The sequence below is a fragment of the Agelaius tricolor genome, unplaced genomic scaffold, assembly GCF_023055355.1.
Source record: "Agelaius tricolor isolate 1412-34295 unplaced genomic scaffold, bAgeTri1.0.p SCAF_1, whole genome shotgun sequence".
Taxonomy (NCBI): domain Eukaryota; kingdom Metazoa; phylum Chordata; class Aves; order Passeriformes; family Icteridae; genus Agelaius; species Agelaius tricolor.
In genome coordinates, this window is record NW_027269261.1 from 4,704,780 (window position 1) to 4,731,679 (window position 26,900).

General features: G+C 45.3%; 3 protein-coding genes and 1 long non-coding RNA gene across 8 annotated transcripts; 2 read left to right on the plus strand and 2 right to left on the minus strand.

Moving 5' to 3' along the window:
* Positions 1-3,697: 3,697 nt before the first annotated feature.
* ERLEC1 (endoplasmic reticulum lectin 1) lies at positions 3,698-12,501 on the minus strand. Of its 2 annotated transcripts, XM_071451595.1 has the most exons (14): positions 12,181-12,501; positions 11,422-11,526; positions 11,252-11,332; positions 10,775-10,852; positions 10,161-10,224; positions 9,018-9,058; positions 7,102-7,325; positions 5,903-6,032; positions 5,428-5,589; positions 5,069-5,128; positions 4,850-4,974; positions 4,352-4,429; positions 4,089-4,164; positions 3,698-3,948 (listed from the first exon to the last, which is right to left on the minus strand). In XM_071451595.1, exons 1-14 carry the CDS (start codon positions 12,484-12,486, stop codon positions 3,877-3,879), a joined length of 1,602 nt encoding a protein of 533 aa, XP_071307696.1. In that variant the 5' UTR covers positions 12,487-12,501; the 3' UTR covers positions 3,698-3,876. The 2 variants fall into 2 exon arrangements, with proteins under 2 accessions (XP_071307696.1, XP_071307776.1); XM_071451675.1 differs by lacking the exons at positions 9,018-9,058; positions 10,161-10,224.
* On the plus strand, positions 9,054-11,042 carry LOC139602579 (uncharacterized). The gene is made up of 2 exons (XR_011683328.1): positions 9,054-10,023; positions 10,067-11,042. It is a non-coding gene; the product is annotated as an uncharacterized lncRNA (long non-coding RNA).
* On the plus strand, positions 12,439-26,889 carry ASB3 (ankyrin repeat and SOCS box containing 3). Of its 3 annotated transcripts, none has more exons than XM_071451974.1 (10): positions 12,439-12,510; positions 19,906-20,116; positions 20,416-20,577; positions 21,337-21,449; positions 21,818-21,953; positions 22,156-22,333; positions 23,672-23,869; positions 24,694-24,945; positions 25,672-25,805; positions 26,373-26,889. In XM_071451974.1, the coding sequence occupies exons 2-10, from the start codon at positions 19,921-19,923 to the stop codon at positions 26,618-26,620; spliced, it is 1,617 nt and encodes a 538-aa protein (XP_071308075.1). In that variant the 5' UTR covers positions 12,439-12,510; positions 19,906-19,920; the 3' UTR covers positions 26,621-26,889. The 3 variants fall into 3 exon arrangements, with proteins under 3 accessions (XP_071308075.1, XP_071307905.1, XP_071307989.1); XM_071451804.1 differs by lacking the exon at positions 12,439-12,510 and adding an exon at positions 12,583-12,605; XM_071451888.1 differs by lacking the exon at positions 12,439-12,510 and adding an exon at positions 12,583-12,605 and having other exon boundaries at positions 24,694-24,939.
* Positions 13,591-18,734, minus strand: CHAC2 (ChaC glutathione specific gamma-glutamylcyclotransferase 2). Of its 2 annotated transcripts, XM_071452224.1 has the most exons (3): positions 18,495-18,708; positions 16,618-16,653; positions 13,591-15,452 (listed from the first exon to the last, which is right to left on the minus strand). In XM_071452224.1, the coding sequence occupies exons 1-3, from the start codon at positions 18,627-18,629 to the stop codon at positions 15,069-15,071; spliced, it is 555 nt and encodes a 184-aa protein (XP_071308325.1). In that variant the 5' UTR covers positions 18,630-18,708; the 3' UTR covers positions 13,591-15,068. The 2 variants fall into 2 exon arrangements, with proteins under 2 accessions (XP_071308325.1, XP_071308387.1); XM_071452286.1 differs by lacking the exon at positions 16,618-16,653 and having other exon boundaries at positions 18,495-18,734.
* Positions 26,890-26,900: the final 11 nt, after the last annotated feature.

Genomic DNA, 26,900 nt, shown 5'->3' on the forward strand with positions numbered 1-26,900 from the left:
AAAAACAAAGATCTGTGTCTCAGACAGAGCAAGAGCCAGCTCTGCCATGAGTGGTCAGTAAATCCAAACATCTACAGGAGACCAGTCACGGGTCTACCTGTTGCATTCTACAGCAGCAGATAACCATTGTTCACTTTTGGTTGCTGAAACTGCAGCCTCTCACAAGGAAAAATCCTAAGAAAGGATTTTTCATGAAAGATGTCTGCGACACCCAGCCCACGCCACGTCCCGCAGGAACCCCCGGGGTATGAGCATTTTAATTTATCGCATTTTATAAGCATTTTAATTTATCGCACAGCTCTCTCCTCGCTTCCAGCCACGCTCCCACCCCTCTGACCCCGTACCTGCTCTCCTGGGTGCTCCTTCCTCCCTTTCTGCTGCCTCGGGTGCCTTTTGTGGAGCTGGGAGCGGAGGGGACACCCCGGGGCCGCCCAGCCTCGCCCCCTCCCCTGTGCCCGGCGGAGGAGGAGGAGGAGGAGGAGGAGGTGCCGGAGATGATGCTCCCCGGTGAAATCCACCAAGTTTTCCTCTTCGCGCCGCACTCGGGCGTTGCCCAACCCTTGCCCGAGGGGGAAATAAAAGGTGGAAGTTGCTCGTTTAATGCATCACAGCGTGGTCCCGAGGTTTGCCTCGGCCTCAGCATCACAGGTGGAGGGAAAAAGTGAGAAACCGAGTTCAGCAAGGAGGGCATGGGTTGGCCGGAATCCAGCAGGGACAGACTGTAGGAATGCCGAGGGAGCTTGGAGTGATCCTTCCAGGAGAACACAGAGCAAAGAATGGAGCAACACCCTGGTGCTGTGGTCATGCTCTGTCAAAAACAACACTGCTAAGGAGAACAGAGCCAAAGGAATGATCCAGACAAAGCTGACTCCGCCTTCATTAACTCAGAAATTCAGGTTACGCTTGCTGTTAGCCCATTCTGGTGACCAAAGGCACTCAAACTCCTCATAACCATGAAATGACATCAACTGTAACTTCACCTTTGCCTCTGCCTCAAAGAAAATAATGTAAAAACAGCTTGAGTGGGGAAGGAGGTCAGAGGAGAGGCCATCACACATCCTGGGGTCAGCTGATGCCCCACAGGGACACCTGGATTAGAACCTTACTCTAAATTATTACCTGGAGCTTTCACTGGGGCCAGACCTTGCCTTTATCTCGCATCCAATTTTGGTTTTTTCCACTCTTTTGCAACCAGCAGTGACTGGAAACTCTCACAGCAGGGCAGAGGCCCCTCTGTCCAGCCCTGGGGGCTGGAAAACCCAAGGTGGTTTATGCTGGTTGTCTGTCTGGTCTGACCACGCCCTTCCCTGCTGCGGCAGGTTCTGGGAATTGCCCCACAGTCGTCCCTTCTTCAGACAGATCCCAACCTTCTTTGATAAAAGGGACAGGAAATTGATAAGCTGGGATGTCAGGGAGGGTTTTTTGCTCCTGCCGTCAGTATAGGGTGAGGCCTTGTAACTGGAGAATTCTCCAGCTGAATACAGTGGTGTTGCTCATGAGCCTTGGGCTGTGCTTTGCTTTGGGAAGATGGGACAGCTTCATCCTAGCTCAGGGGCCAGCAAAATCCCAGAGAGACTCAATCCTGGTTGGAAGGGACAAAGTTAAAAAGGCAGCTTTCTGGTACAAGCAGAGTTATTCTACCAACTTCCTGTGCTGGAATTATTCTGTCATTTACTTCATCCAATACCCTCTCTGTGCATTTTTTTAAGCAACCTCTTATTTTGGGAATTGAGGCAAGAGCAGGACATAAGAAAGGTCTGAGTGAGCAAGGAAGGTCCACACCATGTGGCCAAGAGCAGGACCAGTGCATTAATTCCCAAAACAGGTCATGTGCCACTTGTTCTGTCTCTCTCTGCAGGGAAAGGCTTTTTGTGCACTGGGAATATTGTTTAATGGAGGAGAGCTCAACCTGCACAGGAGCTGCTCAAATCCAAACAGGATCAGCACCAGCTTTGAGGAGGCCAGACCTCACAGGAGCTTTTCTTATTAAGGTGGGCTTGGATTTAGGTGCTGTATAAAAATATAAGGTACTGATGACCTGGAAATGCACTTGTCTGTGTGAAACAGCTCTACTCCCTGAAGGTGTAGGAGCAAATCTAAGCCAGCTGTTGGTCAGGAGGGAATGGGAGAGGAGGGGGAGCAAAACATGTTTCTTTTGGAGGTGGATGTGGGTGCTGGGGCAGCCCAGATTCCAGGCAGGAATAGCTGTGAGCGTGGAGCTTCCTGTGCAAGGGGAAGTCAAGGCTGAGGAACACCTTGAGGAAACCCTCGAGTCGAGGGTTTGCCAAGAACCTGTTTGGTCACATCATGGCAAAAGCTGCTGTTGGGAGGCACCAGGTGCTGTGACTTCTGAGTCAGGGATGTGCTTCCCCCTTCCTCCAGGGAGTTCCCCTCCATGTGGGGAATTCTGACATTCCACAAAATAACTGTTCTTGGCTTGCCCTCTGATCTAATCACCACAAGGAGGGAGGGATGAGCAGGAAGAGCGACTGTGTTGTGTTCCCTTCCTTGGCACAGCCTGAGGGATGCTGAGGCTGCCCAGAGCTGGGTGGCTCCAGCCTTTCATCAGGGCAACCTTGATCCAGAATAAAACCATCCCAAGGGATTGTGCAGCTCGGATCCACAACAAGGGGGTCCAGCCAGCCCCTTGTGCAGGCAGCAGAAGGTGAAATGATTCCATCTTTTCCTGCTCTGTGCTGGCTGCTGATGCCTCTGGCAGGCAGGAAGGCTGGGAATGGGGGACTCTGGGTACAAGACTGTTCCATTGAGAAATTATCCATGTAAAAGATTTTTCCCCCTTTCCAGCTCCCTCTGCCACTTTGCTGAGCCTCAGAAATCAGGATATGAGCAAGAGCAGTGTCAATTTAAATGCCAAATCATGCTGCTGCTGCTGTTTGGGTTTTCTGCTTGGTGAGACACTATAATGTCTCACCCAGACAGTCCAGCAGCCCAGGGGAGTATTTTGGGCATTATTTCCCCACTCATCTGCCACGAGGGTGGCAGGTTCCTGCCCTGCAGCCATCAGAAATTCCTATGCCTTGCACAAGGGCTGCAGAAAGGAGAAGTGTGGTGGGCACAGGGAAGTGACCAACACGCGCTGACCGGACACTGTTGCTACAGCCCCAGACGTTCCAGGCTCTGCTGGGTGTTGGCCATTACAAACTTGTTCAAAAATATAATCTAAATCTACTTCAGATCCTCCTGTCAGCAACATTTCAACTTATCTGATCCCTCCCAACTTACTTCTAGGAATGTCTAATGCCAGCAAATTAAAACTTCCCAAATGTTCTTGGCGAGGTAGACACACTATGGGGAACTGGACCTGGTGTCAGGAAGGATGTTCAGCAAAATAATTGTCCTTACAGTGTTAAATATAAATAAATAAACTGAATGTCCTGGGAAGCAGGGCAGAAAGAGCAGCTGAAGAGGGGTGAGGTACAGTGACAGGAGAATACAATTCCCAGCAGTTACAGTGAGGTAACATGGGTGTTGGGAGGCAGCAGGAACAGTACGAAAACCATGAGTGGTGCTGTGGCTCCTGAGCTGGAAGTGTTGGCTTCACTTTTTCCTTCTGTTGGCAGCTGAACTCCTCCCTTGAAGCTTCAGTTATTTTTCAGTGCCTTTTCTGAGTTGAGTTTACACCTTAACAATGGCATCAACGAGGGGGGAACGTGCCACACACGAGCCAGGCAGGAAGTGCAAGACAAGGTTTTAATCATTAAAAGTTTATCAATAAGCTCTTATATACACATAGTTATACACAAAGTGGTTCACGAGTCCCTCAGCTTGGAGAGCTGTGCTGGTGAGGCCTTTGTCAGCTCACAGACACTGTTCCCATGGAAATGCCAGGATTTGGCCTTGGGGGCTTTGCTGTCCTCAGCTGGGCACTGAGAGGAGCCCATATTCATCTGCTGTATCCAGGATTTTACAGATGACTGGAGATTCCACCTGGAACAGAGAGACCAAACCATGAACTCAGCCCTGCAGGAATCTTGGGAACAGTCACTGGGAGAAAGGGGCCACCTTAAACATAATCCTGGAGATGTGCCCTACTGCCAGCCCTGACCTCAGGGCGTGTCTGTACGTACCCCAAGGATGTATTGGCAAGAGTGAGGCTCCAACATGTAAATGGTCACAGCGTGAGGGGAGTCTGATTCTTTACATCTGAAAATAGAGGAAAAATTGGGAGGTTGGTAGCCAATAAGCACACAGTAACATGTATTTCACTGCTGTCTGCAACATTTTATTAAGTTAACAGCTATGGCCTTCTGAGCCTTGTGACACCAGCAGCAGCTTTCCCCTCTGACCCAGGAAACAGACACAAAACATCACCTTGTAGAAGTCCACTTACTTCAATTTCACAGTCACCTGCCTTGGCTTGTCTGTCAAGTCACAAACATCTCCATTTCCATAGAAATGAGACACCATCCTGCCACAAAAGATCAGAATAGAAGAGTTTGGAAGTATCACACACAATTTTAAAGCAGTCAGTTCAGTGGTGCGATCCAGCACCTCGTCATTGGTCAAGTATTTAATATACTAACAAATAGCAACAAGTATAATGTACTATACTATGTATTATTATACTGTATATTATACTACTGTTCTATATAGCTATTGTATTATTATACAGCAATAGGTTGTATTGCAGTTACTGCAGAGGGAAAGAGTTGTTCAGTGTTGAAAGATTTCTCTCTGTGCCACATCCGAAGTGCTGAATTCCTTATTTGTGATGTTGACTGGGGGGTAAATCTGAACATGCTGCTCTTGGCAGTTTATTTCACCTGTTGATAACCCAAATTTCAGAGGGCTGGGCCCTGTGTCCCAGGTGTGAGAGCCTGGTTGGTACCTGACTGTCTGGGTGCCATCCTCTCGCAGGTAGAAGGTCCTGGCCGCATTCTTCCTCGACCACTCGATGTGCTCCTCCTTGCTCCACGTACCCACCACCACGGAGGTCTTGCCACTTTCCTTATCCTAAAACAGGAAAAGCTGATCACTACACTGTGTCCAGAGGATTGTATTTTCTTAACAGGAACTTAAAGGAATGATCAGAACTCTCTGAACACACCTCGTGGTACTGGTGGACGTATTTGCCGTAGCAGAATTCGTATTTCCACCAGCCGACGCCCTGGGGAGAGGAACAACCTCAGTGTTAGAAAGAACCAGAAAGAACCCCTAAAACAAACAGAACACCCCAAAACAAACCCATCCTTTCCCTCCAGACTTTAAACCAGCTGTTTGAGCTGTAAAACTATGTATCTGTTAGTTAACAAAAATCCTTCATGACTAATTTTGTTACCTACTTTCATTTCACTGTCTGCTCAAATAAACTTTATTTCAACAGAAAAATTAAAGATAAAAACTAAACAAGTACACAAATTAGGATGTATTCCATATAGCTTTATTCCACATGGCTTTGCTGCTCACCCCATGGAAGCAGTAGGAGCCACTGAGGAATTCCTTGATGAGCTGCTCATCGGTCAGTTTGGAGATGTGGGTTGTCCCCACCGTTAGCAGCTGGTGGCTCCCAACAGCCACAGGCTTGTGGATGGAAGAGAATTTCTCTTCCTTCGTTGAAGGCATTTCTTCCTGCAATTAAAGGATACAATTAAGTCCCTTACAAAGTCTTACAAGTTGTATGAAGTTACTGAACACTGAATCAGGTTGGCTGTTTTGGGCAATTTTAGCTGAAAGAAAGAAAATTCCACTCAAAATCTTCACACATTTGTGAACTGTAGGCTACAAAGGCTACAAAAATTTAAATCAGTAGCCCACACTTGCTCTGTTTTGCTTCCAAATAGGGTGAGTTACAGATGGTTTCAACAAGCTTAAAGACCAATGAAAGACTGACATCATCTTACAAGATGTCTTAAAGATGGAAAGTAAATGACACAAATCCTACCTCCTTAACCCTCCTAAAAGGCATCTTCAGCATTTCCTGCTGTTTCTCCAGCTGTTCCAGGTTGTGGGGTTTAAGTGGGGATCCTGGCAGGGACTGGCAGAAGATGTCATTCACAGGGGAAGCCCTGAACCTGCCCAGCAAGTTAAGAACATGTCACTGTTACACCTTCAAGTACAGGAATCGGTTCAGTGCTCTGAGCTTCTGGATCTGCTGCTGCTCAGGTGGTGCAGGTGCATCCCTGGATGAGATGCCAGGTGTACAGGGAAAGCCCCAGAGGCCGAGGCACTGCTCAGGGCTGTTCTGGGAACACACAACAGGAAAAAAAGGGACACTGAACTTGGAATTTGGGTTGTGATCCCTGTGATGTCACTGGGCAGCATTCCCAGGCTGCCACCTCCACCTTTCCTTTTTTACCAAGGTGACATAAGGGGGGAAAGATGATCCTGTGTGTTTATTTTCAGTGTTTCCTGCTGGTGGCCAGGAACCCTTTGGAAGGAGGCAGCAGCTCCAGATTTTGTCCTTATCAAGCAACAGAACAGTTTCCCTGTGCACTTTCTATGTTTTTTTCCTACTGCTACAGAGGCTGAAAAGACTCACACATTAAAGAGATAACAGTGCCACAGATAACAGAGTATGACCAAACCCACCCACATGAGAAAGTTTACAGTGGATACCAAACATTAAAAATGTTTTTAGCACTTAGTAACTCCAACTGCCACGTGTTTACAAAATTCAGGATTTTGCCTTCAGGCCTTGTGGCCTGTTTCAGATCTCTGATTAAATACTCACTTATTCCAACATCTGTGTAAATCCAGGAATCCTGTCCATTATCCCCCCTTGTCTATATAGCACATTCCCTTCGCAGTTCTCTTTACATCCCTTGGAAGGTCCATAGACCCAGGGGGTCCCTCAGATACATGGTACAGTTCAGGGAAGGGGAGGAAACAAGAAACCTACACTTCATTTTTGGAAGATAACACTGAAATTGTGAGTTCTCCATAAGGAAATGGCTTCTAGAGAGCTCCTCGTGTTGGGAGGAGCTAAAGTCAAGGTCAAGGTTATGGTTGGAGAAGATACTTTTTGGTTTTATAGACTTTTAAAGCGTACACACATGGTATCTGCAGTCTTCAAATACCATGAAGATGATCCCTCAAGAAACCCCAAACTAGGAGGAGACAGAGGTGCTCTGGGCACTGTACCTGTACTTGGGGTGGTTGCAGAGCAGCGGGGTCAGGATCACCACCTCGTACTCACAGGTGGTGACTTCTGCCACGGACAGGATCTCGTGCTTGGCCTCGGGGTGGCAGATGTACATCACTGTGCTGGACCTGGGCAGGTTCTGCCTCAGGCTGCAGGGAGTGCCATTGCCCAGCTCCACAGGGTAGTAGGGAGTCATCTGCCCTTCAATGTTCTTTGTGGGGATCTGGGTGAGGGAAAGGAACAGGTCATAACCACAGGATAGCTCCTGAGACTCCTCTGAAACAAAAAATGTTATTCCTGTGTGCAGAGCAAGCATTACCAGGTTAAAATCAGACCCAGTGTGGCTGCTCAGTGTTTCTGCAACATCCAAACCGTTCAGGTGTTTCCTGGGGTGTTTCACCCCCAAACTGGGTTTGCCAGGCTCATCACCTGCAGCAACAGGCCCTAAAGAACCCAAAAAACTTCTGCAAAGTCACCCTGGCACCTGCACTACACCTCTCAGCATTCCCAGCCCAGGCTGCTCCTTATCCAGAGGATCCCACAGCACTGGTGGGTGTGGCTAAAGAAGTTAATGGTGTACAATGTAAATCCCATTTTGTCACAACTTCCAGTCTGCTCCCTTCAGGTTTGTTCCTTCGTGTTTCATCCAGCTCCCTCTTTAAGACATTAATTCCCTAAAGTGGTAAATCTCTATCCTGAAATTAGCTGGAGTCCCTGGCTTCCCAAAGTGCCCAAACCCATAAACTGACTCTTTTTTACCCGTGTTGCTTGAGCTGCTGAGGGTTTTCAGTGCTGAACAGGCAGGGGTCTGTGCTAAAAGACAGAGGTGTTTCCTGGGGTCAGGACACCCCAGGGATCCAGGACCTCTCTGCCCCTCACCTGCTCTGGCTTTCAAGCCACGTCACCCTGTCCCAGGCCACTGACTCCTCCCAGAAACTGCTCCACCACCAGTGAAGACACTCACGAGATTAAGGAACCAACACGCCCTTGCCTGATAAGAGATTCCAGGAAATCCTGATATGGCAAGTGCATCATAAATACTGCCCAAGAAAAAGGCAATAAAGGACTTCATTTCCTCTGAAGCTGAAGGAAAAAAAGCTGCACTGCAAAACACTTGGTTTTCTTGGCTTTCCAAGAGGCACAGCTGCCACTGCCACCAGAACAGCCCCGTTCTGCCCCCACTTGACTTTCAAAATGCTCCTCAGGCCTGGGTACTGCTGAGAACACAAAACAACCTGGGCTCTTCCAAAGGCCACAGACACAAAAACTTCATTTCAGCATGAAAATTAAGGGGAACTGGCAACAAAGTCCAACCTGCTCTCACTAATTCCAAACTCTAGCTTGCTTCAGGTACCTCCACTGCTCTGCTATAGAACCAGCTGCTCAAGGGTTGAGTTCTGGGGCTTAAACAAGTGGGGAAGTCCTCTAAGGGGAAAGGGAAACACAGACTATTATGGGATGGGTCAGCAAGTCAGCTCCATCTCTTAGGGATTTTGTGCTGTAGGGCTTTGATGAGTGTAAGTAATTTGAGCAGCAAGACTAAATGAATTTTCTGAGCTGGGACTGATAATTAAAAGCAAGAGAAGTGCAGCTCAGGAACAGTTCCATTTCTTGATATTCATTTTGGGAGGGGACTAATTACATCATCTTATCATTAGATTGGATATTAGAAAGAAATTCCTCCCTGTGAAGGTGGGGAGGCCCTGGCACAGGTTCCCCAGAGAAGCTGTGGCTGCCCCATCCCTGGAAGTGTCCAAGGCCAGGCAGGATGAGGGATAGTGGAAGGTGTCCGTGGCACTGGATATCTCAGAGGTCCCCTCCAACACAACCCATTCTGGGATTCTATGATCATATATAAATTGCACTATAAATCCACTATTGATGGCAGAAGTTAAAACAGATGGTTTTCACTTGCCTCTTTTGCACCGTCTTTGGAATTTTCCTTCTCTTCTTGATCTAGGGAATAATTAAGAATGGGGTAAGTTTCTGCACTTGAAAAAAAAAACAAAAGGAATTTCACAGAGAAGCTTTTCTGGTTTGTGTATTTGCTGGTGCTTTATACACTGCCAAGAGCCACTTGCAGGTGCAAAAGAGGAAAGAAAGGAAATAACCAGTGATCTGAGGCCCACAGCAAACAGAGCAAAATACACTTCAGTTCATCACAAAACCACCTGGAGCTGGTAGGACAGGCCAAATCCAGCCCTGACACCGAGGCAGGGCTGCAGAACACGTCACTGCAGCTGTTTGGGAAGGGTGGGAATTGGACAGGAAACAAGCAGGTGCTTTGGAAGGAGCAGGAGCTGCCAGATAGGAAGCAGGGAAAGGACACAGGACACAATCTGCCACCTAAGCAGGAAGGGCAGAGGGACAACAGCCTGACAGCCCCAGCTATGGTCACCTGAGGTCCCATCAGGCTTCAACATCCAGCCCCACAAAAAGGGTGACTCAGATCAAACACTCTGTGCTCTGTGCAGCAGCAGCAGCAGAACGAGGCACCCCTGCACAGAGACTGCACCCACCCACCCAGAAAGGCCAAACAAGGCACGTTCTGAAGCCCTGGTTCTTTCCAGGACTAAGATCCCTCACTCAGGGCTGCAGACAGAGATCCAGAAGCAGGATGAACAGCACTAAATCCCCCCAAGAGACTGCAGCATTGCAGCTCATCACTTCCAGGAAAACAATGGTGTCTGCCTTTCACACACTGGCCTACAATGAAACAAACACCCCGGCCTAGGTGATGTTTTTCTATTCTATTTCTGTTCAATTCTGTTCTGTCCTGTTCTGTTCAACTCTGAATGAACACTTAGTCTGTGGATTTGGAAGACTTCTTTCAACTAATTTACAGGCAAAAAATGCTCCAAAAATCAGTTATTCTAAACTGCCCCTTGAGCTTGGGGCTCAGCGACCTCATTTCCACCCAAGTCCCACTCTAGGCACTTGAATATTTCTGAGGATCTGTGCCAGGTTCCCTGAAAAAATGGCTCTCAAACTGGTCAGACAGCAATAATTAAAACCCAAAAATTTCTTTATCAGCAGAATGAAATAATCTAAAACACACCTGGTTCTGACAACGGGTTCTTCATTATCATATTCCCCAGGTAGTATTCTTGGATGTTTATTTTCTACAATCAAAAAAAACAAATCAGTTACCACTTTCTAAGTTTTTTCAGGGAATTCAATGTTGCACACAGATAAAAGAAGTTATAAAAGAAAGGCCTCATGAAATCAGGCCTTGCTCTGCTAAAGTGCCAAAGCTAGTCTGTCACTTTTAAGTGCAGACAGCTTGCAAGTTCCTATAAAAAATAATTTTGGGAATGAGAGTTCATTAACCCAACAATCTGCTTCTAGGGTGAAGAACAAATGGCATCTGTAATAACAAGAGATCTGTCTCATAAGAATCAGTAAAGAAGTATGTAAACTAACTAAAAATACAGAAGTTTAATAGATATGCAAAATACCATGTACTGAGCAGTCAACTAAGTGTATGTTGTCAACCAGTAAGATCTGACACAGTGCCTTCTGATAATCCTATAAAATATGTCCTGTACAATAAAGATGCAGGTTTTCTGCATGAGGAAAATGGAATCGTGGCTAAATTATTGCAGAAACTCAAGTCTGCTGGAGGAGTTCAGCAGGACTGTGCCAGTGGGAAGGGGGTTGTGAGCAGCCTACCTGCCCCGTTTCCTTCTCCTCGTGGTACTGACGGATGTGCTTCCCATGGCACACCTCGTAAGTCCAGTAAGATTCAATCTGAGAAATAAAATACATTTTAAAAATTATCTTTACACCACAAAACCACTCAGATGTTGGCTTGAGCACCCTCAAAAACAAGAGCACAGGCGAGTGGTCTCAGTGTTGCCCAAACAAACACAACAGAAAACACTTCCTTGACTTTCACACAAATAAAACAAAGGAAAAAATTAAATTAAAAAATAAAAATTCATATTTTAACTGCTACCATAGCTACCTATTTATCTGAATTTTGACATCTTTAATCACACAGAATTTTGTCAGCAATATTAAGGCATAAAATTTTAAAGACCTTGTTTCAGACTGTATTAGTATCTCATTTACTACCCTAAAACCTTGACATGGACTGGCCTGTAACCTTTTAATTGGCATTTAATGAACAGAACAAAAGTAACATACTCTATAGGAACAGCTGCTTTGCTTAAAGAGAGGCTCCAGCAGTTCCCCTGGAGTAGGACCTTTATAGTCCTTTTCTTCTTCCTGCAACAAAAGGACATCTCATGATATTGAGACTGACAGTGTAAAGACTCAGGTACAGTTTATATTTACAGAATAACTCCTGAACTCACCTCGTTGCCACTGGCTATCAATGGCAGGAGACACTTGTACTTCTCTTTATCCACAGTGGTCATGATGATGTAATTGTCCTCCTTGTACAAGACACCAGTGGTCGGCTGAGAAAATAACCAACCCATGTATCAGCCAGGCAGGGGCTTTTTAATGCTACTCATTAGAAACACCCCTGAATTCCTGAGCGGTGCTCCAGACTGTATTAGTTTCAGCTCCCAGAGTATTTCCTGGGATTTAATTATACCACAAGACTCGAGTTTGGTGGTTTAGCTGGCTGGGAGCTGCTTGCTGCTGCCTTCGCTTCGGACCTTCTACTTCCAACCATATCCTCGATCCCTTCCAGATCCCAAATCCCTTCCAGATCCACAATCCCTCCCAGATCCCCAATCCCTTCCAGATGCCCGATCCCCTCCAGATTCCAGTCCCTGATCCCCTCCAGATGCCCAAGCCCTTCCAGATACCCGATCCTCTCCAGATCCCCGATCCCCTCCAGATCCCCAATCCCCTCCATGCCCCCCCTCACTCCTGCTCTCCCATTTCAGACCTTTATTACAGCCCCCAGCCCCAGCCATCCCCCTTCACCCCCAGCTCTCCCCCCTCCGCTTTCGGCACAGAATCCCCCGGGATTCTCTCCCAGCCGCCGGGCTCCCTCCGGCGGCGGGCCAGCCCCACCCGAGCCCCCCTGATCGCCGAGGCGGCTACGAGCCCCTCCGCGGGCGGCGCGGCCGTGCGGGCCCTGCGGTGAGGGGGGAGCTCACCAGGCTGAGCTCGGTGCCGGGCCAGTTCACCCTGAACGGGATGTCGTCGCTGAGCTGCGGGAGCGCTCGGCCGCCCTCGGCCACCGCGGCCACGGCCGCCAGGAGCCCGCAGAGCAGCGCCGGGGCCGGGCAGGGCGGCCGCAGCTCGCAGCCCCTCCGCGGGGCCGGGGCCGGGCTCGGCGGCCGCAGCCCGCAGCCCCTCATGCCGGCCGGCGGCTCCGCCGAGGCCGCGCCGCGCCGCCGCCACGTCGGCTTCCGGCAGCCGCGATCAACAACCGGGGCAGCGCCCGCCGCCAGCAGCGGCATCCGGGGCAGCGCTCGCCGCCGCAGGTGAGGGGCCGGGCGCGGAGAGGGACAAGGACCGGGGTGGGGGAGTGATGGAAGTGAGCGATGGAAGTAATTTAGTGAGTGAAGTGAGTGAGCGAGTAAGTAGAAGCGTGAGGGAGTGAGGAATTTGAATGAGGAGTGTAAGTGAGGGAACGAGTGTGAGGGAGGAATGTGAGGGAGGCAGGAGTGTGAATGAGGGAATGAGTGAGCGAGGGGTAAAATGGGGGCGAGTAAGAGGAGGGGGGGAATGGTATGCGAGTAATTAACTTCGGTCATCAGTGGCAGCGCTAAGGGTTAAACATAATCAACAGGTACGAGGTTATGAGGGTAAAAGAGCACTTCAGGGGCTCCTCTGTGTGTTTCTCTATACACCTGTGTGTGTGTGTGTATATCTATACACCTGAGAACCCAAACAGTCTTCACATCAGAGCAGGTTAGGCCAGTCCCATCTGATCCATGGGAAACATGGAGCAGATAAATAATTGGAGGATGTGTAAGAGTGAGAAATTAATTTGCCATGCTACAGAGAATGCCCTTATTACAGAGCCTTAGAGTTATTCTGGTTGGAAAATACCTTGGAGATGATGGATGCTAACCCTTAAGTCTGGATTTCCCTCTCCCTCCTCTCTGCATTATCTTCTGTAAACAGTCATGGATGTGCCTGTTGTTTCCCCAGACACCGTTTGAGAACACGTTTAGCAGTGGCTTTGTATGCGTGGTTGTGTAGTGAAGCCTACGGATATGAATCTGTATTTGCATAAATAGAGACTGAGTTTAACCAGTCAGGAAAAAAAGGAAGCCTAAATGGCCTAAAATTTTTAAGGTAGCAGATCTGGAAGGCTTTTGGTAGGGACCAAAGCTGGGGGCAGAGCAGTGGCTTTAATCCCACACAGCAAGAACAAATGTATCTATTTATATTTCCCATGCTTTAATTAATCCCTAATGTGCCACAGTTTGTATGTGTGTTGTCACTCTCAGTCCCAAGAACAATTTTACAGCGAGGCACAATGAACACACACCTTGATGTCCCCCCCTCACACAGACACACTTTAAACATAACATTTCTGGAAATTTCCAACCTCGTTAGTCATTGTAATGCTTTTTTATTGCACTGAAATCCTACACAGGAACGTGTATTATTGCAATGGTTTATGCATTTAAGAAGCAAAGAACCAACAAAATCTTGGAGGCAAAGACAGAGAATGTGGAGCTACACAGAATCACAGTACTTAAATAATTAGCATTTTAAAGGGAGGATCAGCCCTGATGGTTCTGGATCCCCTGCCCTCTTTTAAGGAACAAGGATAAGTCTTGGAGGAAAGAATTTTTAAACCTATAAAGAATTTTCAAGAAAGCAGAGAGTGCCATTGCACACTTTTATCTTCACAAATATAAACCAGGAAGATGTAAAGAACAGGAAAGGTCAACCTTTTTTAGGGGAAAACCACACTTTTTTTGCAATTACTGATGCAGAATCCAGGCTTCCAGGCTGCTACTAAACACACATTCCCTGGATGGGAAAACAGGATGTTATGTGGTGTTTGGAACAGGACCATTTATATTAAGATATAAAAATATACTTGGTTAAAAGTTAATAAAAATAAAGAGTTTTGAGGAGCATGACAAGTCCATGTTGGGACGGATTGCATCAGGAAGCCTACCAGCCTAAACTGGGGCTTCCCAACCCTCTTGGGATGTCCATACACACCCCTAAGGTTACTGGAGAGAGGGTTCCTCCCTTAATTACCTTCTGTTGGTGAAACTAAAATCTATCCTTGCAGCTGGGATTTTCAAAGAGATGGGGGCCACAACAGCACCTGAAGTAACAGAGATGAAAGTTGCTCTTCTTGCTGTGTTGTGACTTCAAGTCAGGCTCTTAGTTAATTTTAGTATTTTGGAGTTATTCTTGGTATTAGGATTAAAAATTAAAACGAGGCACTGACGGGTTATGGCTTGTTTGAGTCAGAGTGCCCAGAGCTTTGGTTTTCAGGGCTTGACATCAGCCAAGGGAAGGAATTATCTCCTTTACAATAAAATGGTTTATCCTCTGCATTTAAGGATAAAGTAACATATAAAGGGTGAGATGACTAATTCAGTGGTGTAACTTCATTTCAGAGGAGTTGAATGTTGATATAAATGTTCTACTACACAATTTAGGCCAACCACTTAAAATTCCTGCACTGTGGTCTAGGACCAGAACAAACTATCACTTAAATCTTAAGGAACTTGTCTCTGCATGCCAATTTTGACCCCAAAAATATTCTAAAGATTTATTTTAAACCTGAAATAATAATAAAACATAAAGAGAAGTTTAGGTGGTTGTCTTGAGGTGTAGTCTTTGGATGAAAAGCCGAGATATTTGGATTTGAACTTAGAAGACTTTCATTGCTCTCCTTTCTTGAGAAAGAATGGGAGAATGATTTTGGCAGTTTTAAGTAACCAACTCCTATTCTGAATGCAGCATTAATTAAGATATGCAGCACTAATTAGGACAGCACAATGCAGAGGAGCATTCCTCCCAGGGATCAGAACACCAGAACCAGGCCTGTTACGAGGTCACTTCACAGACAGTTGAGATTTTGGTGCTTGCTCAAGAGCTCCTTGACCAGTGTCTCTAAGGAGAAGAGGTGCTCGTCCACATCCTCGGGCACGAGGTTCCTGATGGAGTTGGCCAGCTCAAACAGGTACTCGGTGTTCCTGCCGCTGGGCCCGGCGGCGCCCAGGATCTGGCGCGCGATGTCCTCGAGCGGCGCGGGGCCCAGGTAGTTGGGGTTGTCGCGGGTGCCGATGTAGAGCAGCACGTCGAAGGGCTGCACCGACGGGTCCTTGGGGTAGAAGATCACCGTGGTGGTCCTGTAGCCGCCCTTCTCCCGGAAATCCAGGTAGGCTTTCACCTCTCCCTCCTGGCCGGCTGGTAATCGGTAGGCGACGCCCCACACGCTGCCCTGGCCGAGGAGAGGTGGTCAGAGGGATACTCGGGAATCCTTGCATTCAGGCAAAGCTTTCAGGAAAGTGATTTCCTGCCCTTCTGCTGCTTTTTGCAGGGTTTGTAAGAGTCCCAAAGTATTCAGTCCCTGCTTTATTCAGGCAATCATCAGTGATCATCCTCTTTCTGCTATTTTGGGGTTATTCTTTATATTAGGATTAAAAATTAAAACGAGCACTGATGGGTTATGGCTTGTTTGAGTCAGAGTGCCCAGAGCTTTGGTTTTCAGGGCTTGACATCAGCAGCCAAGGGAAGGAATTATTTCCTTTACAATAAAATGGTTTATTCTCTGCATTTAAGGTTTTCCTAACAGAGCAACTTCCTGTTTTGTTAATATCTGGAGTAGTAAATAGCCTCGGTACAGGCCACTAAGGAGCTGGCAAAACGGACACAGGGCTTCTCTCGGACCTCATAAGATTTATGTCTGAAAATGATAAATTTAAATAATGCTGAATTTGCTTTATTCAGGCAATTATCAGTGAAAACACTGAGCATCCTCTTTCTGCTAAGGCTGAGGTTTTCCTAACAGAGCAACTTCTTGTTTTGTTAATATCTGGAGTAGTAAATAGCCTCGGTACAGGCCACTAAGGAGCTGGCAAAACGGACACAGAGTTTCCCCCTGACCTCATAAAATTTATGTCTGAAAATGACAAATTTAAATAATGCTGAATTTGAAGGAATTTTGATCAGGTTCCTTGTGTTTAGTGACAGTTTGGTAAGGACCTGAGGGTCACCTACACCTGTTACACACCTGAACTGGTGTGGTGTGCTGAGATACCTTCACAATTTGGTCAAGCCTTGTAAAGCTGAAATTAAAGCAATTACATTTATCATTCAATGCTGATATCAAATCATGTATGTTTGATATATCTTTCTATCAAATTCTGCATCTCACAACTGGATAGCCAAAGTGATTATTCCAGAATATACTTTAAAATATCCCTGTGGTAATAACAGACCCAAACTACTTCCAGTTTATACTGATTATTTGAAACAATCATTGGTGTAACTCTGGGAAACACTGAGAGAACTTTTCCCTTAAGATAAGACAGTTATCTGCTCGTAGAAAAGCAAAAATTAATGAGTGGAAATGCAACAGGACATTCTGTACAACAGTACTGTACCTCAGCATCTTCAACCAGGGTCACAACTCTTCCAGGCTAAAATTTAAAAGACGAAATCATCATTCAGTCAGAGGCTTTTGCCCTAAATCATGAGCAAAACCAAACCAAAACGAGAAAAAAACAAGGAACAGGAATGAAACTCTCAGAGAACTAATCCAGCACAATTCCAGTAAGGTCCAGATCCATTGTAAGTATTTTTGTAGAGTAGCTTGGGATGTGTATTAGATAAAATAAACAACATGTTAAATTCTGGGTGGACAGTGCCTGTGACACAAAAATTAAAGGCAGTCAGAAATTGGGAGGGTTTGAATGTTCTTGCTTTACATGTGCTGTCCAGACTCAATTCCACTGCAATTAAAAACAGTGACAATTAATTAACAATACAACAAAAGTGATAATTAAGAGTTTCATTAATGTAAAACTATCCTCAAGGAGGCCTTGGAGCCTCACTGGACAGAGGGAGGATACCTTCCAAATGGCTTGTTTTCCCCAGGAAGTTAATTCTTGTAGGAAAAAGTAAGGAGCCAGTATGTACATACTGGAAATAAAATAGTTGAAGTTTGTTGTATAAAACTTTAAAACATAAAACCCTGTGCTGAACTACATCTGCAGTTTAAAATTGCTGCTTTTGGTATCAAATTAGTTCTCTCCCAGCGTGAGCAATTTATTCCTGACCTGACTGATAAAATAAGGCAATAAAGCTACATGAACACTAAATGACTCCTATTTCCTGAGGAGAAATGAGTCTGTTCCCATGATACACCAAAGATAACTTCAGTGTTCCTTTTGGATTGTTTTTCCCAGTCATTGATAGTTCTCTAACTTGTGCACTTGCAATGGGTCACGAAGATTTTTGTGAATTTTGTAATTATGGATTAAAGAGACATTCTGTGGTGGATGGAAATCAGCTTTCTTGTCCTTACTTACTAGGAATGTCTGTAACTGTAGCCTAAATTAATTAAATTCATTTAAATCTGATTTGATTTAATATGAAAGGCAGTACTGAGGAGAACTTCAGGTGGGCTGTGTGAAGGAAGAAGGATCTGTTTGCCTAAGGAAGGGCAGGATATTTACTTAATTTCTTGCAAAGTCCTTGTCTTGCCTGGAACTACCCAAAACAAACATTAAGAAATAAATTACTAAATACTTATTGATCAGAGGAATTAAGTACTGTTTGTACTACTGGGAATAATCCTCTGAAAATATTTTTAAAACGCAGCTAGCAAGTAATTTGCTGTATATTTTTAAGAGCTGTTTTTTCCTTGTTGCTGTTCTTGAATGTGTGTCAGTGGCGGCTCAGGCTGTGTTCTTTGAGCTCTGTGCAAGTTATTTTATGGTGTTTGATATTCTAATGACTGTTGTTTCAACAGGAACCTTCCAAGAAGCAAGATGTGTTCTTTAAAATAATCCTGATGCTTTTTCTCTCTTAAAACCGCCTCAGGTTTTACAGTGGAGTTACCTGGGTGCAGGCTATACCTTATCCCCGTGGCTTAAAAACATATGACACTGGGAATGTCCACTTGGAATTTTAGTTTCTTTTTCTCGCTATTTTTTTTTTTCTCTTTCCAAACAGTGAAGAATTTTAGAACTTCAGGTATTTCCTAATCCATGAATTTTCACCTGAGAGTAAAATAAGTTAAAACACAGCCGGGGGTTACTTGGATCAATAATTCTGGCTGGTCATATTCGCTGTGCGCAGCCTGACATCCGCCCCTCACCGAAGGCATTTAATGACAAATGCGGGCATTTCGGAGCCCTCTTTAAAGGGCTTTGTGTTCCTGGGTTTCTGTGCAGCCCTTGCGGGCGGCTCCGGCCGCGGGGCAGGGCCCGAAGCCGGGCCCGACGCGGCGGCCGCGTTCCCCCCGGCCCCGGCTCACCTTGCCCGGCACCCCGCGGTGGTCGGTGCTGCCCTGCCAGAAGCGCCGGCTGTAGCCGCGGATGCGCCCCACCAGCTTCTCCTGGTAGGGGAAATCCACCTTCCAGATGAGGGAGCCGTAGCCGAACACCCACATGGCGGCCCGGCCCGGCGGGGCCTGCGCAGAGCCGCGGGGCGGCCCCGGCCGGAGGCGGCGGCCCCGGTGCGGCGGCGGAGCCTGGCGGGGCCGGCGCTGTGACGGCTCGCCGGGAGCCGTTCCTTGGCCCGAACAGCCTCCGCCAAGGCCACAGACACCGTCACCCCGAAAACCCACCAGCGACCACGTCCCTAAGCCACAAACGACCTCCCCCAAGCACCTGCCTCGCCCCCCAGTCCTGCAAACAACCGCATCCCCCCAAACAATCACCTTGCGCCAAAGCCCCCAACCACCTCTGCCTTCAAACCCCACAAAGAACCACCCCTTAACCCCATAAACAACCATCTCTCCTCCAATTCAACCTCCCCTTAAATCCTCAAACACCTTCCAAACAACCACCTCCCCTCAAACCTCAACCACCTCCCCTCAAAACCCACAAACGACCTTCCCCAGCCCACCCTGTGATAAATTTGGTTTAATTTCTCACAACCCCAGGTGTGAAAAATGCATATTTTATTATTGGCTTTTCGCAAATATTAAAATGAATATTGTATGTGTTTTTGTTAGAAAGTAATGCTGTGTTAATTCTCTCAAATAGTGTGTTAAATATAGTTTTAGGTTATAACAAAATGTTAAAATAGAAACTGTGCTACGTAGGATACTTTTTTTTTCTAAAGAAAGGACTCGCACTGAGATAGCAGCCACAGGACACCTAAATCTTTCAGAGAAAGAGAATTTATTGCTCCATTATCAGAAGAAACTTCCTGCCTTGCTCAGTCCTGAAGGTGCAGTCAGGATTCAGAGGAAGAAGTTGACACTGACTGGACAGAATCCTGTGTTTGAATGGAATTTATGCATCATGTATGAGGTGTATGAATATGCAACAGGCTGCTGCTTTTAATGGTTAATCCTCTGTTAACGGGGGTCCTTCTTCGGGCTTATTTTGCCCAGAAAAAGGTACCTGGATGTCCATAACTCTTTGTTCCTATTGTTTCATATTGTCCTAATTCAAATTGTCCAAATTATTATTACTCTAATTGTATTACTATTCTTATAACCATTTTATTACTATTAAACTTTTAAAAAATTTTAAAAACATGTCATTGGCATTTTTCACACCTGGCAATTACCTCTCCCTAAGCCCGACAAACCACCATCTCCCTACAAACCAAACCAAATCCTCTGCTAAACAAACTGAACCCCCCTCATATCTATATTGTGCCAACACACATCTCTCTTTGTTTTTTCCCCCTCTACTCCTTTCCTCCTGCTGCAGAGCTCCCTGCCAGGGATGGATTTCACAGAAGCCTATTCCGACAGGTGCTCGGCCGTGGGCCTTGCAGCCAGAGAAGGCAATGTTGAGATTTTGAGGGAACTGATAAATCGGGGATACAGCGTCGATGTCCCAGATAACAGGAGGTGGCTGCCCATCCACGAAGCGGCAGCGCACAATTCCAGTGAGTGCCTGAAGCTCCTCATTGATACAGGTAAGGAAAACCTAATGGGAAACAGTGTGATTTTGGGCTAAATTACCCTGTCATAGAAAATACAAGTTCCATAGATTTATCCTATCCTTGTTTGGGGATTTTCTGTGTGGTTTCCTGACTGTGGGAAGTAGAAATTGACATGTTGGGATTCATGGGTGATTCTTGAGGTGATAACAGCATATTCATGGGTGTTCCGTAGGCCACATATCTCGAATAACTCTGTTATTTTCTTAAAATGATTGTATTTTGCAATTCACTGCCAAATATCCCTTTTGTCCTGTCATTATGCTCCTCTGCAGCTCCAGCTGATGACTACATCCACTCGAGGACGTTTGAAGGGATGTGTGCTCTGCACCTCTCTGCCCGTCACGGCTCTTTGGAATGTCTCCGGGTTCTCCTGGAAGCTGGGGCTGACCTGGACAATGTCACCACTGAATCTGCCACCACCCCACTCTTCCTAGGTGACACAAGCTTTCCTCAAGCCCCAGAGTTTGAACTCACCAGTTAAAACTCAAGTTTCTCCGAGTTTAAACTCACCGGAGTTTCTTACTTGCCTGCCATGTTGCATATTTTTGTAGCCCTAAATAAACAGGCTTTAGACTCAGAGGTGTGGAAATAGCCTTTTGTTTATGGGTAAATCTGCTTCAGACAATGTTTTAAAACAAAATATAAAAGCAAATTATAAATTATAAAAGCAAATATATTTTCTGCATCAAGCACAGAAAAACTTTAGGAGGTTCAGGATTACATCTGTATGAGGCTGTTTCAAAGCCTTTATGATTTTTATAATTCCTCCCTAATTCTTATGTAAAAAGACTTATTTTTGACATTCCTAGTCTGGCAACTAAGCTCCATTATTTCAACATTTTTTCTATGACTTATGTTTGACTTAATTGAATGCTTCTAAATCATCTGATTAAATACATTTATTGGTTTACTTGCCTCTCTACCCAGACATCATGCATGCCATGTTACCTTTGATTCCAACTCTTTTCCAAGTTTGGGGGAATTTGGCATCATTTCCATTCCCCAACACTGTTTTGGGGATCTAAATATAAAGGGCAAGCCAGTATATAATGGGCAAGTTTAAAGGAATTGTGATTATTGTTTCAGGAAGTTGGCAGTGAGACCTTTTGAGCTTTTAAATCCAAATACTTAAATTATTTCTTTTTCAAATTCTTCAATAAGATTTTTTTCTTTTTATTACTGTTCTGTGGAAGCTGTTGAAAATAAACATACAGAGGTTGTCAAGTTCCTGCTCCAACACGGAGCAAATATTGAAGGTTCTCATTCTTGGTCTGGATGGAATTCTTTGCACCAAGCTTCCTTTCAGGTAACCTGTGAGCACATAATGTAATTTTGGTGTAACTGGTGCATTCTGGGGGATAATTATTTATTTAATAATTATTGCATTTTTTGTCAGGTAATTTTTCCTAACCTACCCTAGCAGTCATAAGCTTGTACTTAAAAATATGTTGGCTTAATGGTTCTAACACATACAAATCACTTTATCATGTAAATGAGCAAAAGTGATCAATTTAAACTTGCCTAATTTCTTTTACCATTAATTTTTAAGTGCATCTTCAGGATATTGAATATATATCATGGGTTTTATTATTTCTGTCTGGATCATGTGGGGGAAAAGGGGTCGTGTCATTTCCTCGCTTTCCTGCTGGTTGAGAATAAAAACGCTGATTTCAGGGTTGCACTGAGATAATGCAAATGCTCCTGGAGAAAGGGGCCAGCAAGGACTGCCGTGATGACTTTGGAATCACCCCTCTGTTTGTGGCTGCTCAGTATGGCCAGCTGGAGAGTCTGCGCCTGCTTCTGTCCCACGGTAACCACCACCCTCCATTTCCCTGGCCACGCTCCCTCCCAGCAGCTCCCACTGAGTGCAACTGGGGCTCTGCTCCTGCACATCATCTTTTCAAGTGTTACAGGTTTTATTTCCTTATTGCTGAGGAGACCTTGCTGAATTTGAAGCCACCCTGTGGAGGATAATGACTGATGGAGGTGACTTTGGTTTTGTCTTGTGCCAGGTGCGGACGTCAACTGCCAGGCCAAGGACAGGGCCACTCCCCTGCTGATTGCTGCGCAGGAGGGACACCTGGACTGTGTGAAGCTGCTGCTGGCTGCAGGGGCAGACCCAAACCTCTACTGCAACGAGGATAACTGGCAGTTACCCATCCATGCAGCAGCTGAGATGGGCCATGCAAAGTAGGTGGTTGGAGAGGCATTCAGACAGAAGGTCCTGGTCACACAAATCTGATCCCCAAAGGAGGAAGTTCAACCCTAAAAGGGAGGAAAATTGAGTGTTCAAACTGTAGTTTAGAAGTTCTGATTATTTTTGTATTTTAAATGTCTCTTTAGTAGTTTCTTCCACACTGACAGGGAGTAGGTTTAGATGAAATATTAGGGAAAAATGCTTCCCTGTGAGGGTGGTGAGGCCCTGGCACACACAGGGTGCCCAGAGAAGCTGTGGCTGTGCCATCCCTGGAAGTGTTCCAGGCCAGGTTGCATGGGGCTTGGAGAAACCTGGGGTAGTGGAAGTGTCCCTGCCCATTGCAGGGGGTAGAACTGGATCACCTTGAAGGTCCCTCCCAACCCCACCCATTCTGTGATTATATGATTTTTAACTCAGCATCTAACCTGGGTTTGATCCATAACCTAATGAATTTAGAGGGTTTTCCACAGTGCTGAACCAGATACCAATTCACTCCATGGCCATTTTACTTTTCCATTTAAAAATGCAAATAACCATGTTATACATTATACATTACTCGAACAGCTGCTAATTAGAATTCTATATTAAGTAGCAGAAGTAATTATATGCAAATATTGAATTAGCTGGACCAGCCAGAAAAATCAAAGCCACAGAAACAGTTTCTTTAATCTTTCCAGAGATGCATTTGCAGCTTTGCCCAATTTCAGATATACAAGTCAGTTCCACAGCAGCGAGCCAAGAGTGGAAGGAAGTTTTGGGAGTAGACCATTGGGGAGAAGGATCTCTCAGGAACTCCATGATTCACACATGGACAGCACTTAAATATATAAATGATGATACATCACTGGCAGCTCTTATGCAGCACCAATAGGTTCCAGCAGCAAAGGATCTGGTGCTTGTCACTAATGTGATGTGGCCTGGAGTGTGAGGTGTAAACAGAATGATTTTTCTGTTTCATAGAAATAAGAATTCATTTCATTTGCAGCTCACATTTACAGTTTGCTTCCAAACTTGCTTGGAGTTGGGATTTAGTGTGCAGTGGTGTTCTGTTGCTGTAGAAAGAGTTGATGGGTAATAGTAAGTAGCTGTCCCTGGTTTGGTCTAAAATACTTCTTTCCAGCCCAAATCCATCCCAAAGCACAACATTTGCCGGGGGTCTGTGTATGGAATGATAAAGCTGCAAATTCAAGAGTGAAAAAACACAATTTTCTTCCAAAGCTGCAACTAATCTTAAACACACAGCTATTTTTTCACCCTGTGAAAAAATAGCTGTGTGTTTAAGATCAGTCATTGCAATGAGATCAGAAAGCAGTGGTTTTAAACATCTGCAGGATACTGGAGCTGCTGATTCCAGTCACTGACCGGGTGTGTGACAAGGGCGAGGGCAAAGTGAGCCCGGTGTACTCTGCACTGTACGGCGGGGACGGCGAGTGCCTGGAGATGCTGCTCAAGCAGGGCTTCAGCCCAGATGCTCAGGAGTGCCTGGACTTCGGCTGCAGGTCCCCCATGTGCATGATCTTCCAAAAGCAGTAAGCAAACCTCTTCTATTTTGGAGTTATTCGTAATCATATTTGCTTTAATTAACTTGCTTTTAACTGTAGTTTCCACCTTCTTCCCTCAACTGCTTTCTATCATCTAACGTTTTTCCAGAATGCCAGTGTGTTCCCCCTTTGCAGACACTCCTCATTATTCCCATTTCCTTGGGAATATTAATGTAAAGCCCTGGAGTGTGACTCGCTTGCCGCACTAAGGAAAACATCTTCAAAAACGGCTTTTGAATCCTCTCAGATTTTAACAGATTATTTCTTTGTACATGGATTGAAATTTATTTATTTATAATAAATAAATATTTATTATAATATTTATAATAAATAAATATTTCTATTTATCTATTTATAATAAATAAATCTTTTAATAATGATATATAATTATATAAAATATTTATATTATTTATAATCTATTTATGGCTGCCATTTAAATTAACAAGGTTTGTTAGTAGTGAATTTAGTTCCTGGCCTGCTCCTAGGAAGCTGCCTTTAAAAGTCCTTGGACACCATTTTTCCCTTTCTGTCCTGGTGCTGCTTTATAATAAGTAATTTAGGAAGGGATGCAGAGCAGGTGATTGCTCTGTGAACGAGGCAGGTAACACATGTCACCCCTTCTGTGGAGGAATGTGCCCTCTAATCCCTAAAAGGCAGCACCAGTCACAGTCTCAGTCCTTACCCTATTGGGGGTAATGATAGAAGGATTTGAATAAAAACATTTTGAAACGTTTTATTGCAGACAGATGTAACAAGTGGTGGGTGCTTTCTGAGGCAAAGCTCACGGGATGCCCTGTTCCTTCTGCTCACAGGTATTACCAGTTCATTGATGTCCTTCTGAAATACGGCATCACCCTGCGTGGCATCAACTTGGCTCACTGCCTGTGCCATAAGAAGTTTGCTCTGTTCCGGCGCTTCCTGAGGTCTGGCTGTTCCCTGCCCTCGGAGGAGGAATTAACAGACTTCATCCTCTACAGCAGCACAGTGCAGAAGGAATACAAGGAATGGCTGCCCTGCCTGCTCCTGGCTGGCTTCAACCCCGTGAATTTCATGCACAGGTTCTGGTAAAGCAGGGAGCCTTGTCTTTCTTAACTCAAACATCCCATGCTAATGTGCAAAGCTGCTACAGGATGGCCCTTGATAATCTGTTGCCACCATCAGGAACGGGAGGGGTTGTGGAAAGTCTGAAATAAATCATTCACACGTCATGTCTGGAGGCAGTAAAACAATTTTCTTTAGGAAGAAAGCCAGACTGGAAATTGCCTTTCTCTAGAATAGCAATAAAGGGTCACTTCCCAAGTTTATATCTAACATCTCTACTTAACCCCCAAATTTAGCTGCAAATTGTGTGTGTGATACTTTAATACAGCCATGGTAAGAAGAAATTTCAATGGGAGAAATAGGTCAGGAGGGATGGGAAACAAATGGGAAATGAAGCTGGGCCAAGGCTGGGAGGAGAGGAAACGGATGCAGTTTGAGACTGTTTTGTTTAACACAATGTGGCAAAAATTCCAGTCAGATTTTTTTATTATTATTATTATTGAAGTTTTTCCACATATAAACAACAGCTTGGTGATGTTTTAAATTTAATTGGGCACTACAGGATTAAACTTAGAGTTTTGAAATATTTGTATTTTCTGCAGGCTGTAGTAAACACACCACAAGTTTGCTATTCAGTCACTGAATGAATGTCACTGTCTTTGTGTATCACATGTGTTGCTTTTTGGTCTTTTATTCTGTAATCTACAAATACTTTAAAAAGGTATTTTAAAGAAGTCTTTGTTACACAGGATTTTCTCCATGAGTGAGGATGTCCTTAATTTTGTCTTGGAGTTCATGAATTGGAGCAGACTTCCTCCAATTGTGGAGCAACACCTTTCCCAATACAAGGAGAAGTTCACTTGGACTTCCAAGAGCCATTTTGGTAAGGAATACAGACAGGAAAATAATGTCTCCGTGTGTCCAGCTTCCAGGCTGCAGATGGGGACATTTAGGAGAAGATGACAATATGACTTAGTTATGTTTTACTTCTCTGATTTGATTTGTATTTCCAATGAGGCATCTGTCCTGTTTTGTAAGCATTGGGCAGGAATTAAATGCAAACCATAAAAATCAAACATAATCAAAATGTGACCAGCCAAAAAGATTCAATAGGCTGTGCAGGAATTTTTCATAGTTCAGCCTTCAGAAAAGCAGGTCTTGTGTTATGTGACTGAGAAACTGCACTTAGATGTCTTTGTTAATAATTCCTTTCAAAGGAAATGATTCTTTAAAAGAGTCTGTAATAATTTTAAGTTGTCCAAGTGATAATGTCATTTAATCATATTTCCTTTGGAATGCTTGAAGCTAATGAGGATGTTTTTGGAGTTTAAAAAACAGGAGTTATTTGGGAAAATTGAGATTAAGTTCACTCTTGATTTCCTTTTTTATTGGTAAATATATTGGTGTAGTAAGAGCTGCTCTGTGTTTGACTTGGGATTCCATTTTCCAGCCTTCCTTCCTTCCCTGTCCCACCTGTGCCGCCTGGAGATCCGGTCCCTGCTGGGGAGCGAGCGCCTGCGCTCGGAGCGTGTGATCCGGGAGCTGCCGCTGCCAGCCTGCCTCCAGGACTACCTGCTCTACCTGGATGTGCTGCGAGCCAACAGCATCCCAGAGCTGCAGGACTGCCTGGAGCAGGGACAGGAGGGAGCTCCTTCCAGTCACTCCGAGGCACAGGACACGGAGGAGGGACGGCAGTAACACCGGTGCTCCGTGACAGCGGTGCCGGTGCCTGGACTCTACAGCCACAGGTTTTGTAATGGGAATCAGAAGACACGGGAGGAGAGCTGCTGTAAATGCCTGTTCTCCTCCCGTGTAATCATTCTTTTCACGCTGTAGTTTTGTACTACATCTAGAAATTTCCTATGGGTTCTAGGATTTGCTTGTTTACAATCTGTTGTAGCTTTGTAAGTGAACATTTTCTGTTTCTTTTCTAACTCTTGGGAAGTAAAATGGGTTTTTTCAGTGAACACAGCTTACA

Coding starts and splice junctions, on each gene's coding strand:
- ERLEC1 (XM_071451595.1), bottom strand. CDS start 12,486: ATGCCGCTGCTGGCGGCGGGCGCTGCCCCGGTTGTTGATCGCGGCTGC. Junction 6,033..7,101: donor TGCAACCACCCCAAGTACAG/GTACAGTGCCCA, acceptor CTTGCTGGGCAG/GTTCAGGGCTTCCCCTGTGA. Junction 4,975..5,068: donor ACGTCCACCAGTACCACGAG/GTGTGTTCAGAG, acceptor TTCCTGTTTTAG/GATAAGGAAAGTGGCAAGAC.
- CHAC2 (XM_071452224.1), bottom strand. CDS start 18,629: ATGTGGGTGTTCGGCTACGGCTCCCTCATCTGGAAGGTGGATTTCCCC. Junction 16,654..18,494: donor ACCGCGGGGTGCCGGGCAAG/GTGAGCCGGGGC, acceptor TTTAAATTTTAG/CCTGGAAGAGTTGTGACCCT. Junction 15,453..16,617: donor CCCTGGTTGAAGATGCTGAG/GTACAGTACTGT, acceptor CTCCTCGGCCAG/GGCAGCGTGTGGGGCGTCGC.
- ASB3 (XM_071451974.1), top strand. CDS start 19,921: ATGGATTTCACAGAAGCCTATTCCGACAGGTGCTCGGCCGTGGGCCTT. Junction 20,578..21,336: donor CACCACCCCACTCTTCCTAG/GTGACACAAGCT, acceptor GTTCTGTGGAAG/CTGTTGAAAATAAACATACA. Junction 21,450..21,817: donor TGCACCAAGCTTCCTTTCAG/GTAACCTGTGAG, acceptor CGCTGATTTCAG/GGTTGCACTGAGATAATGCA.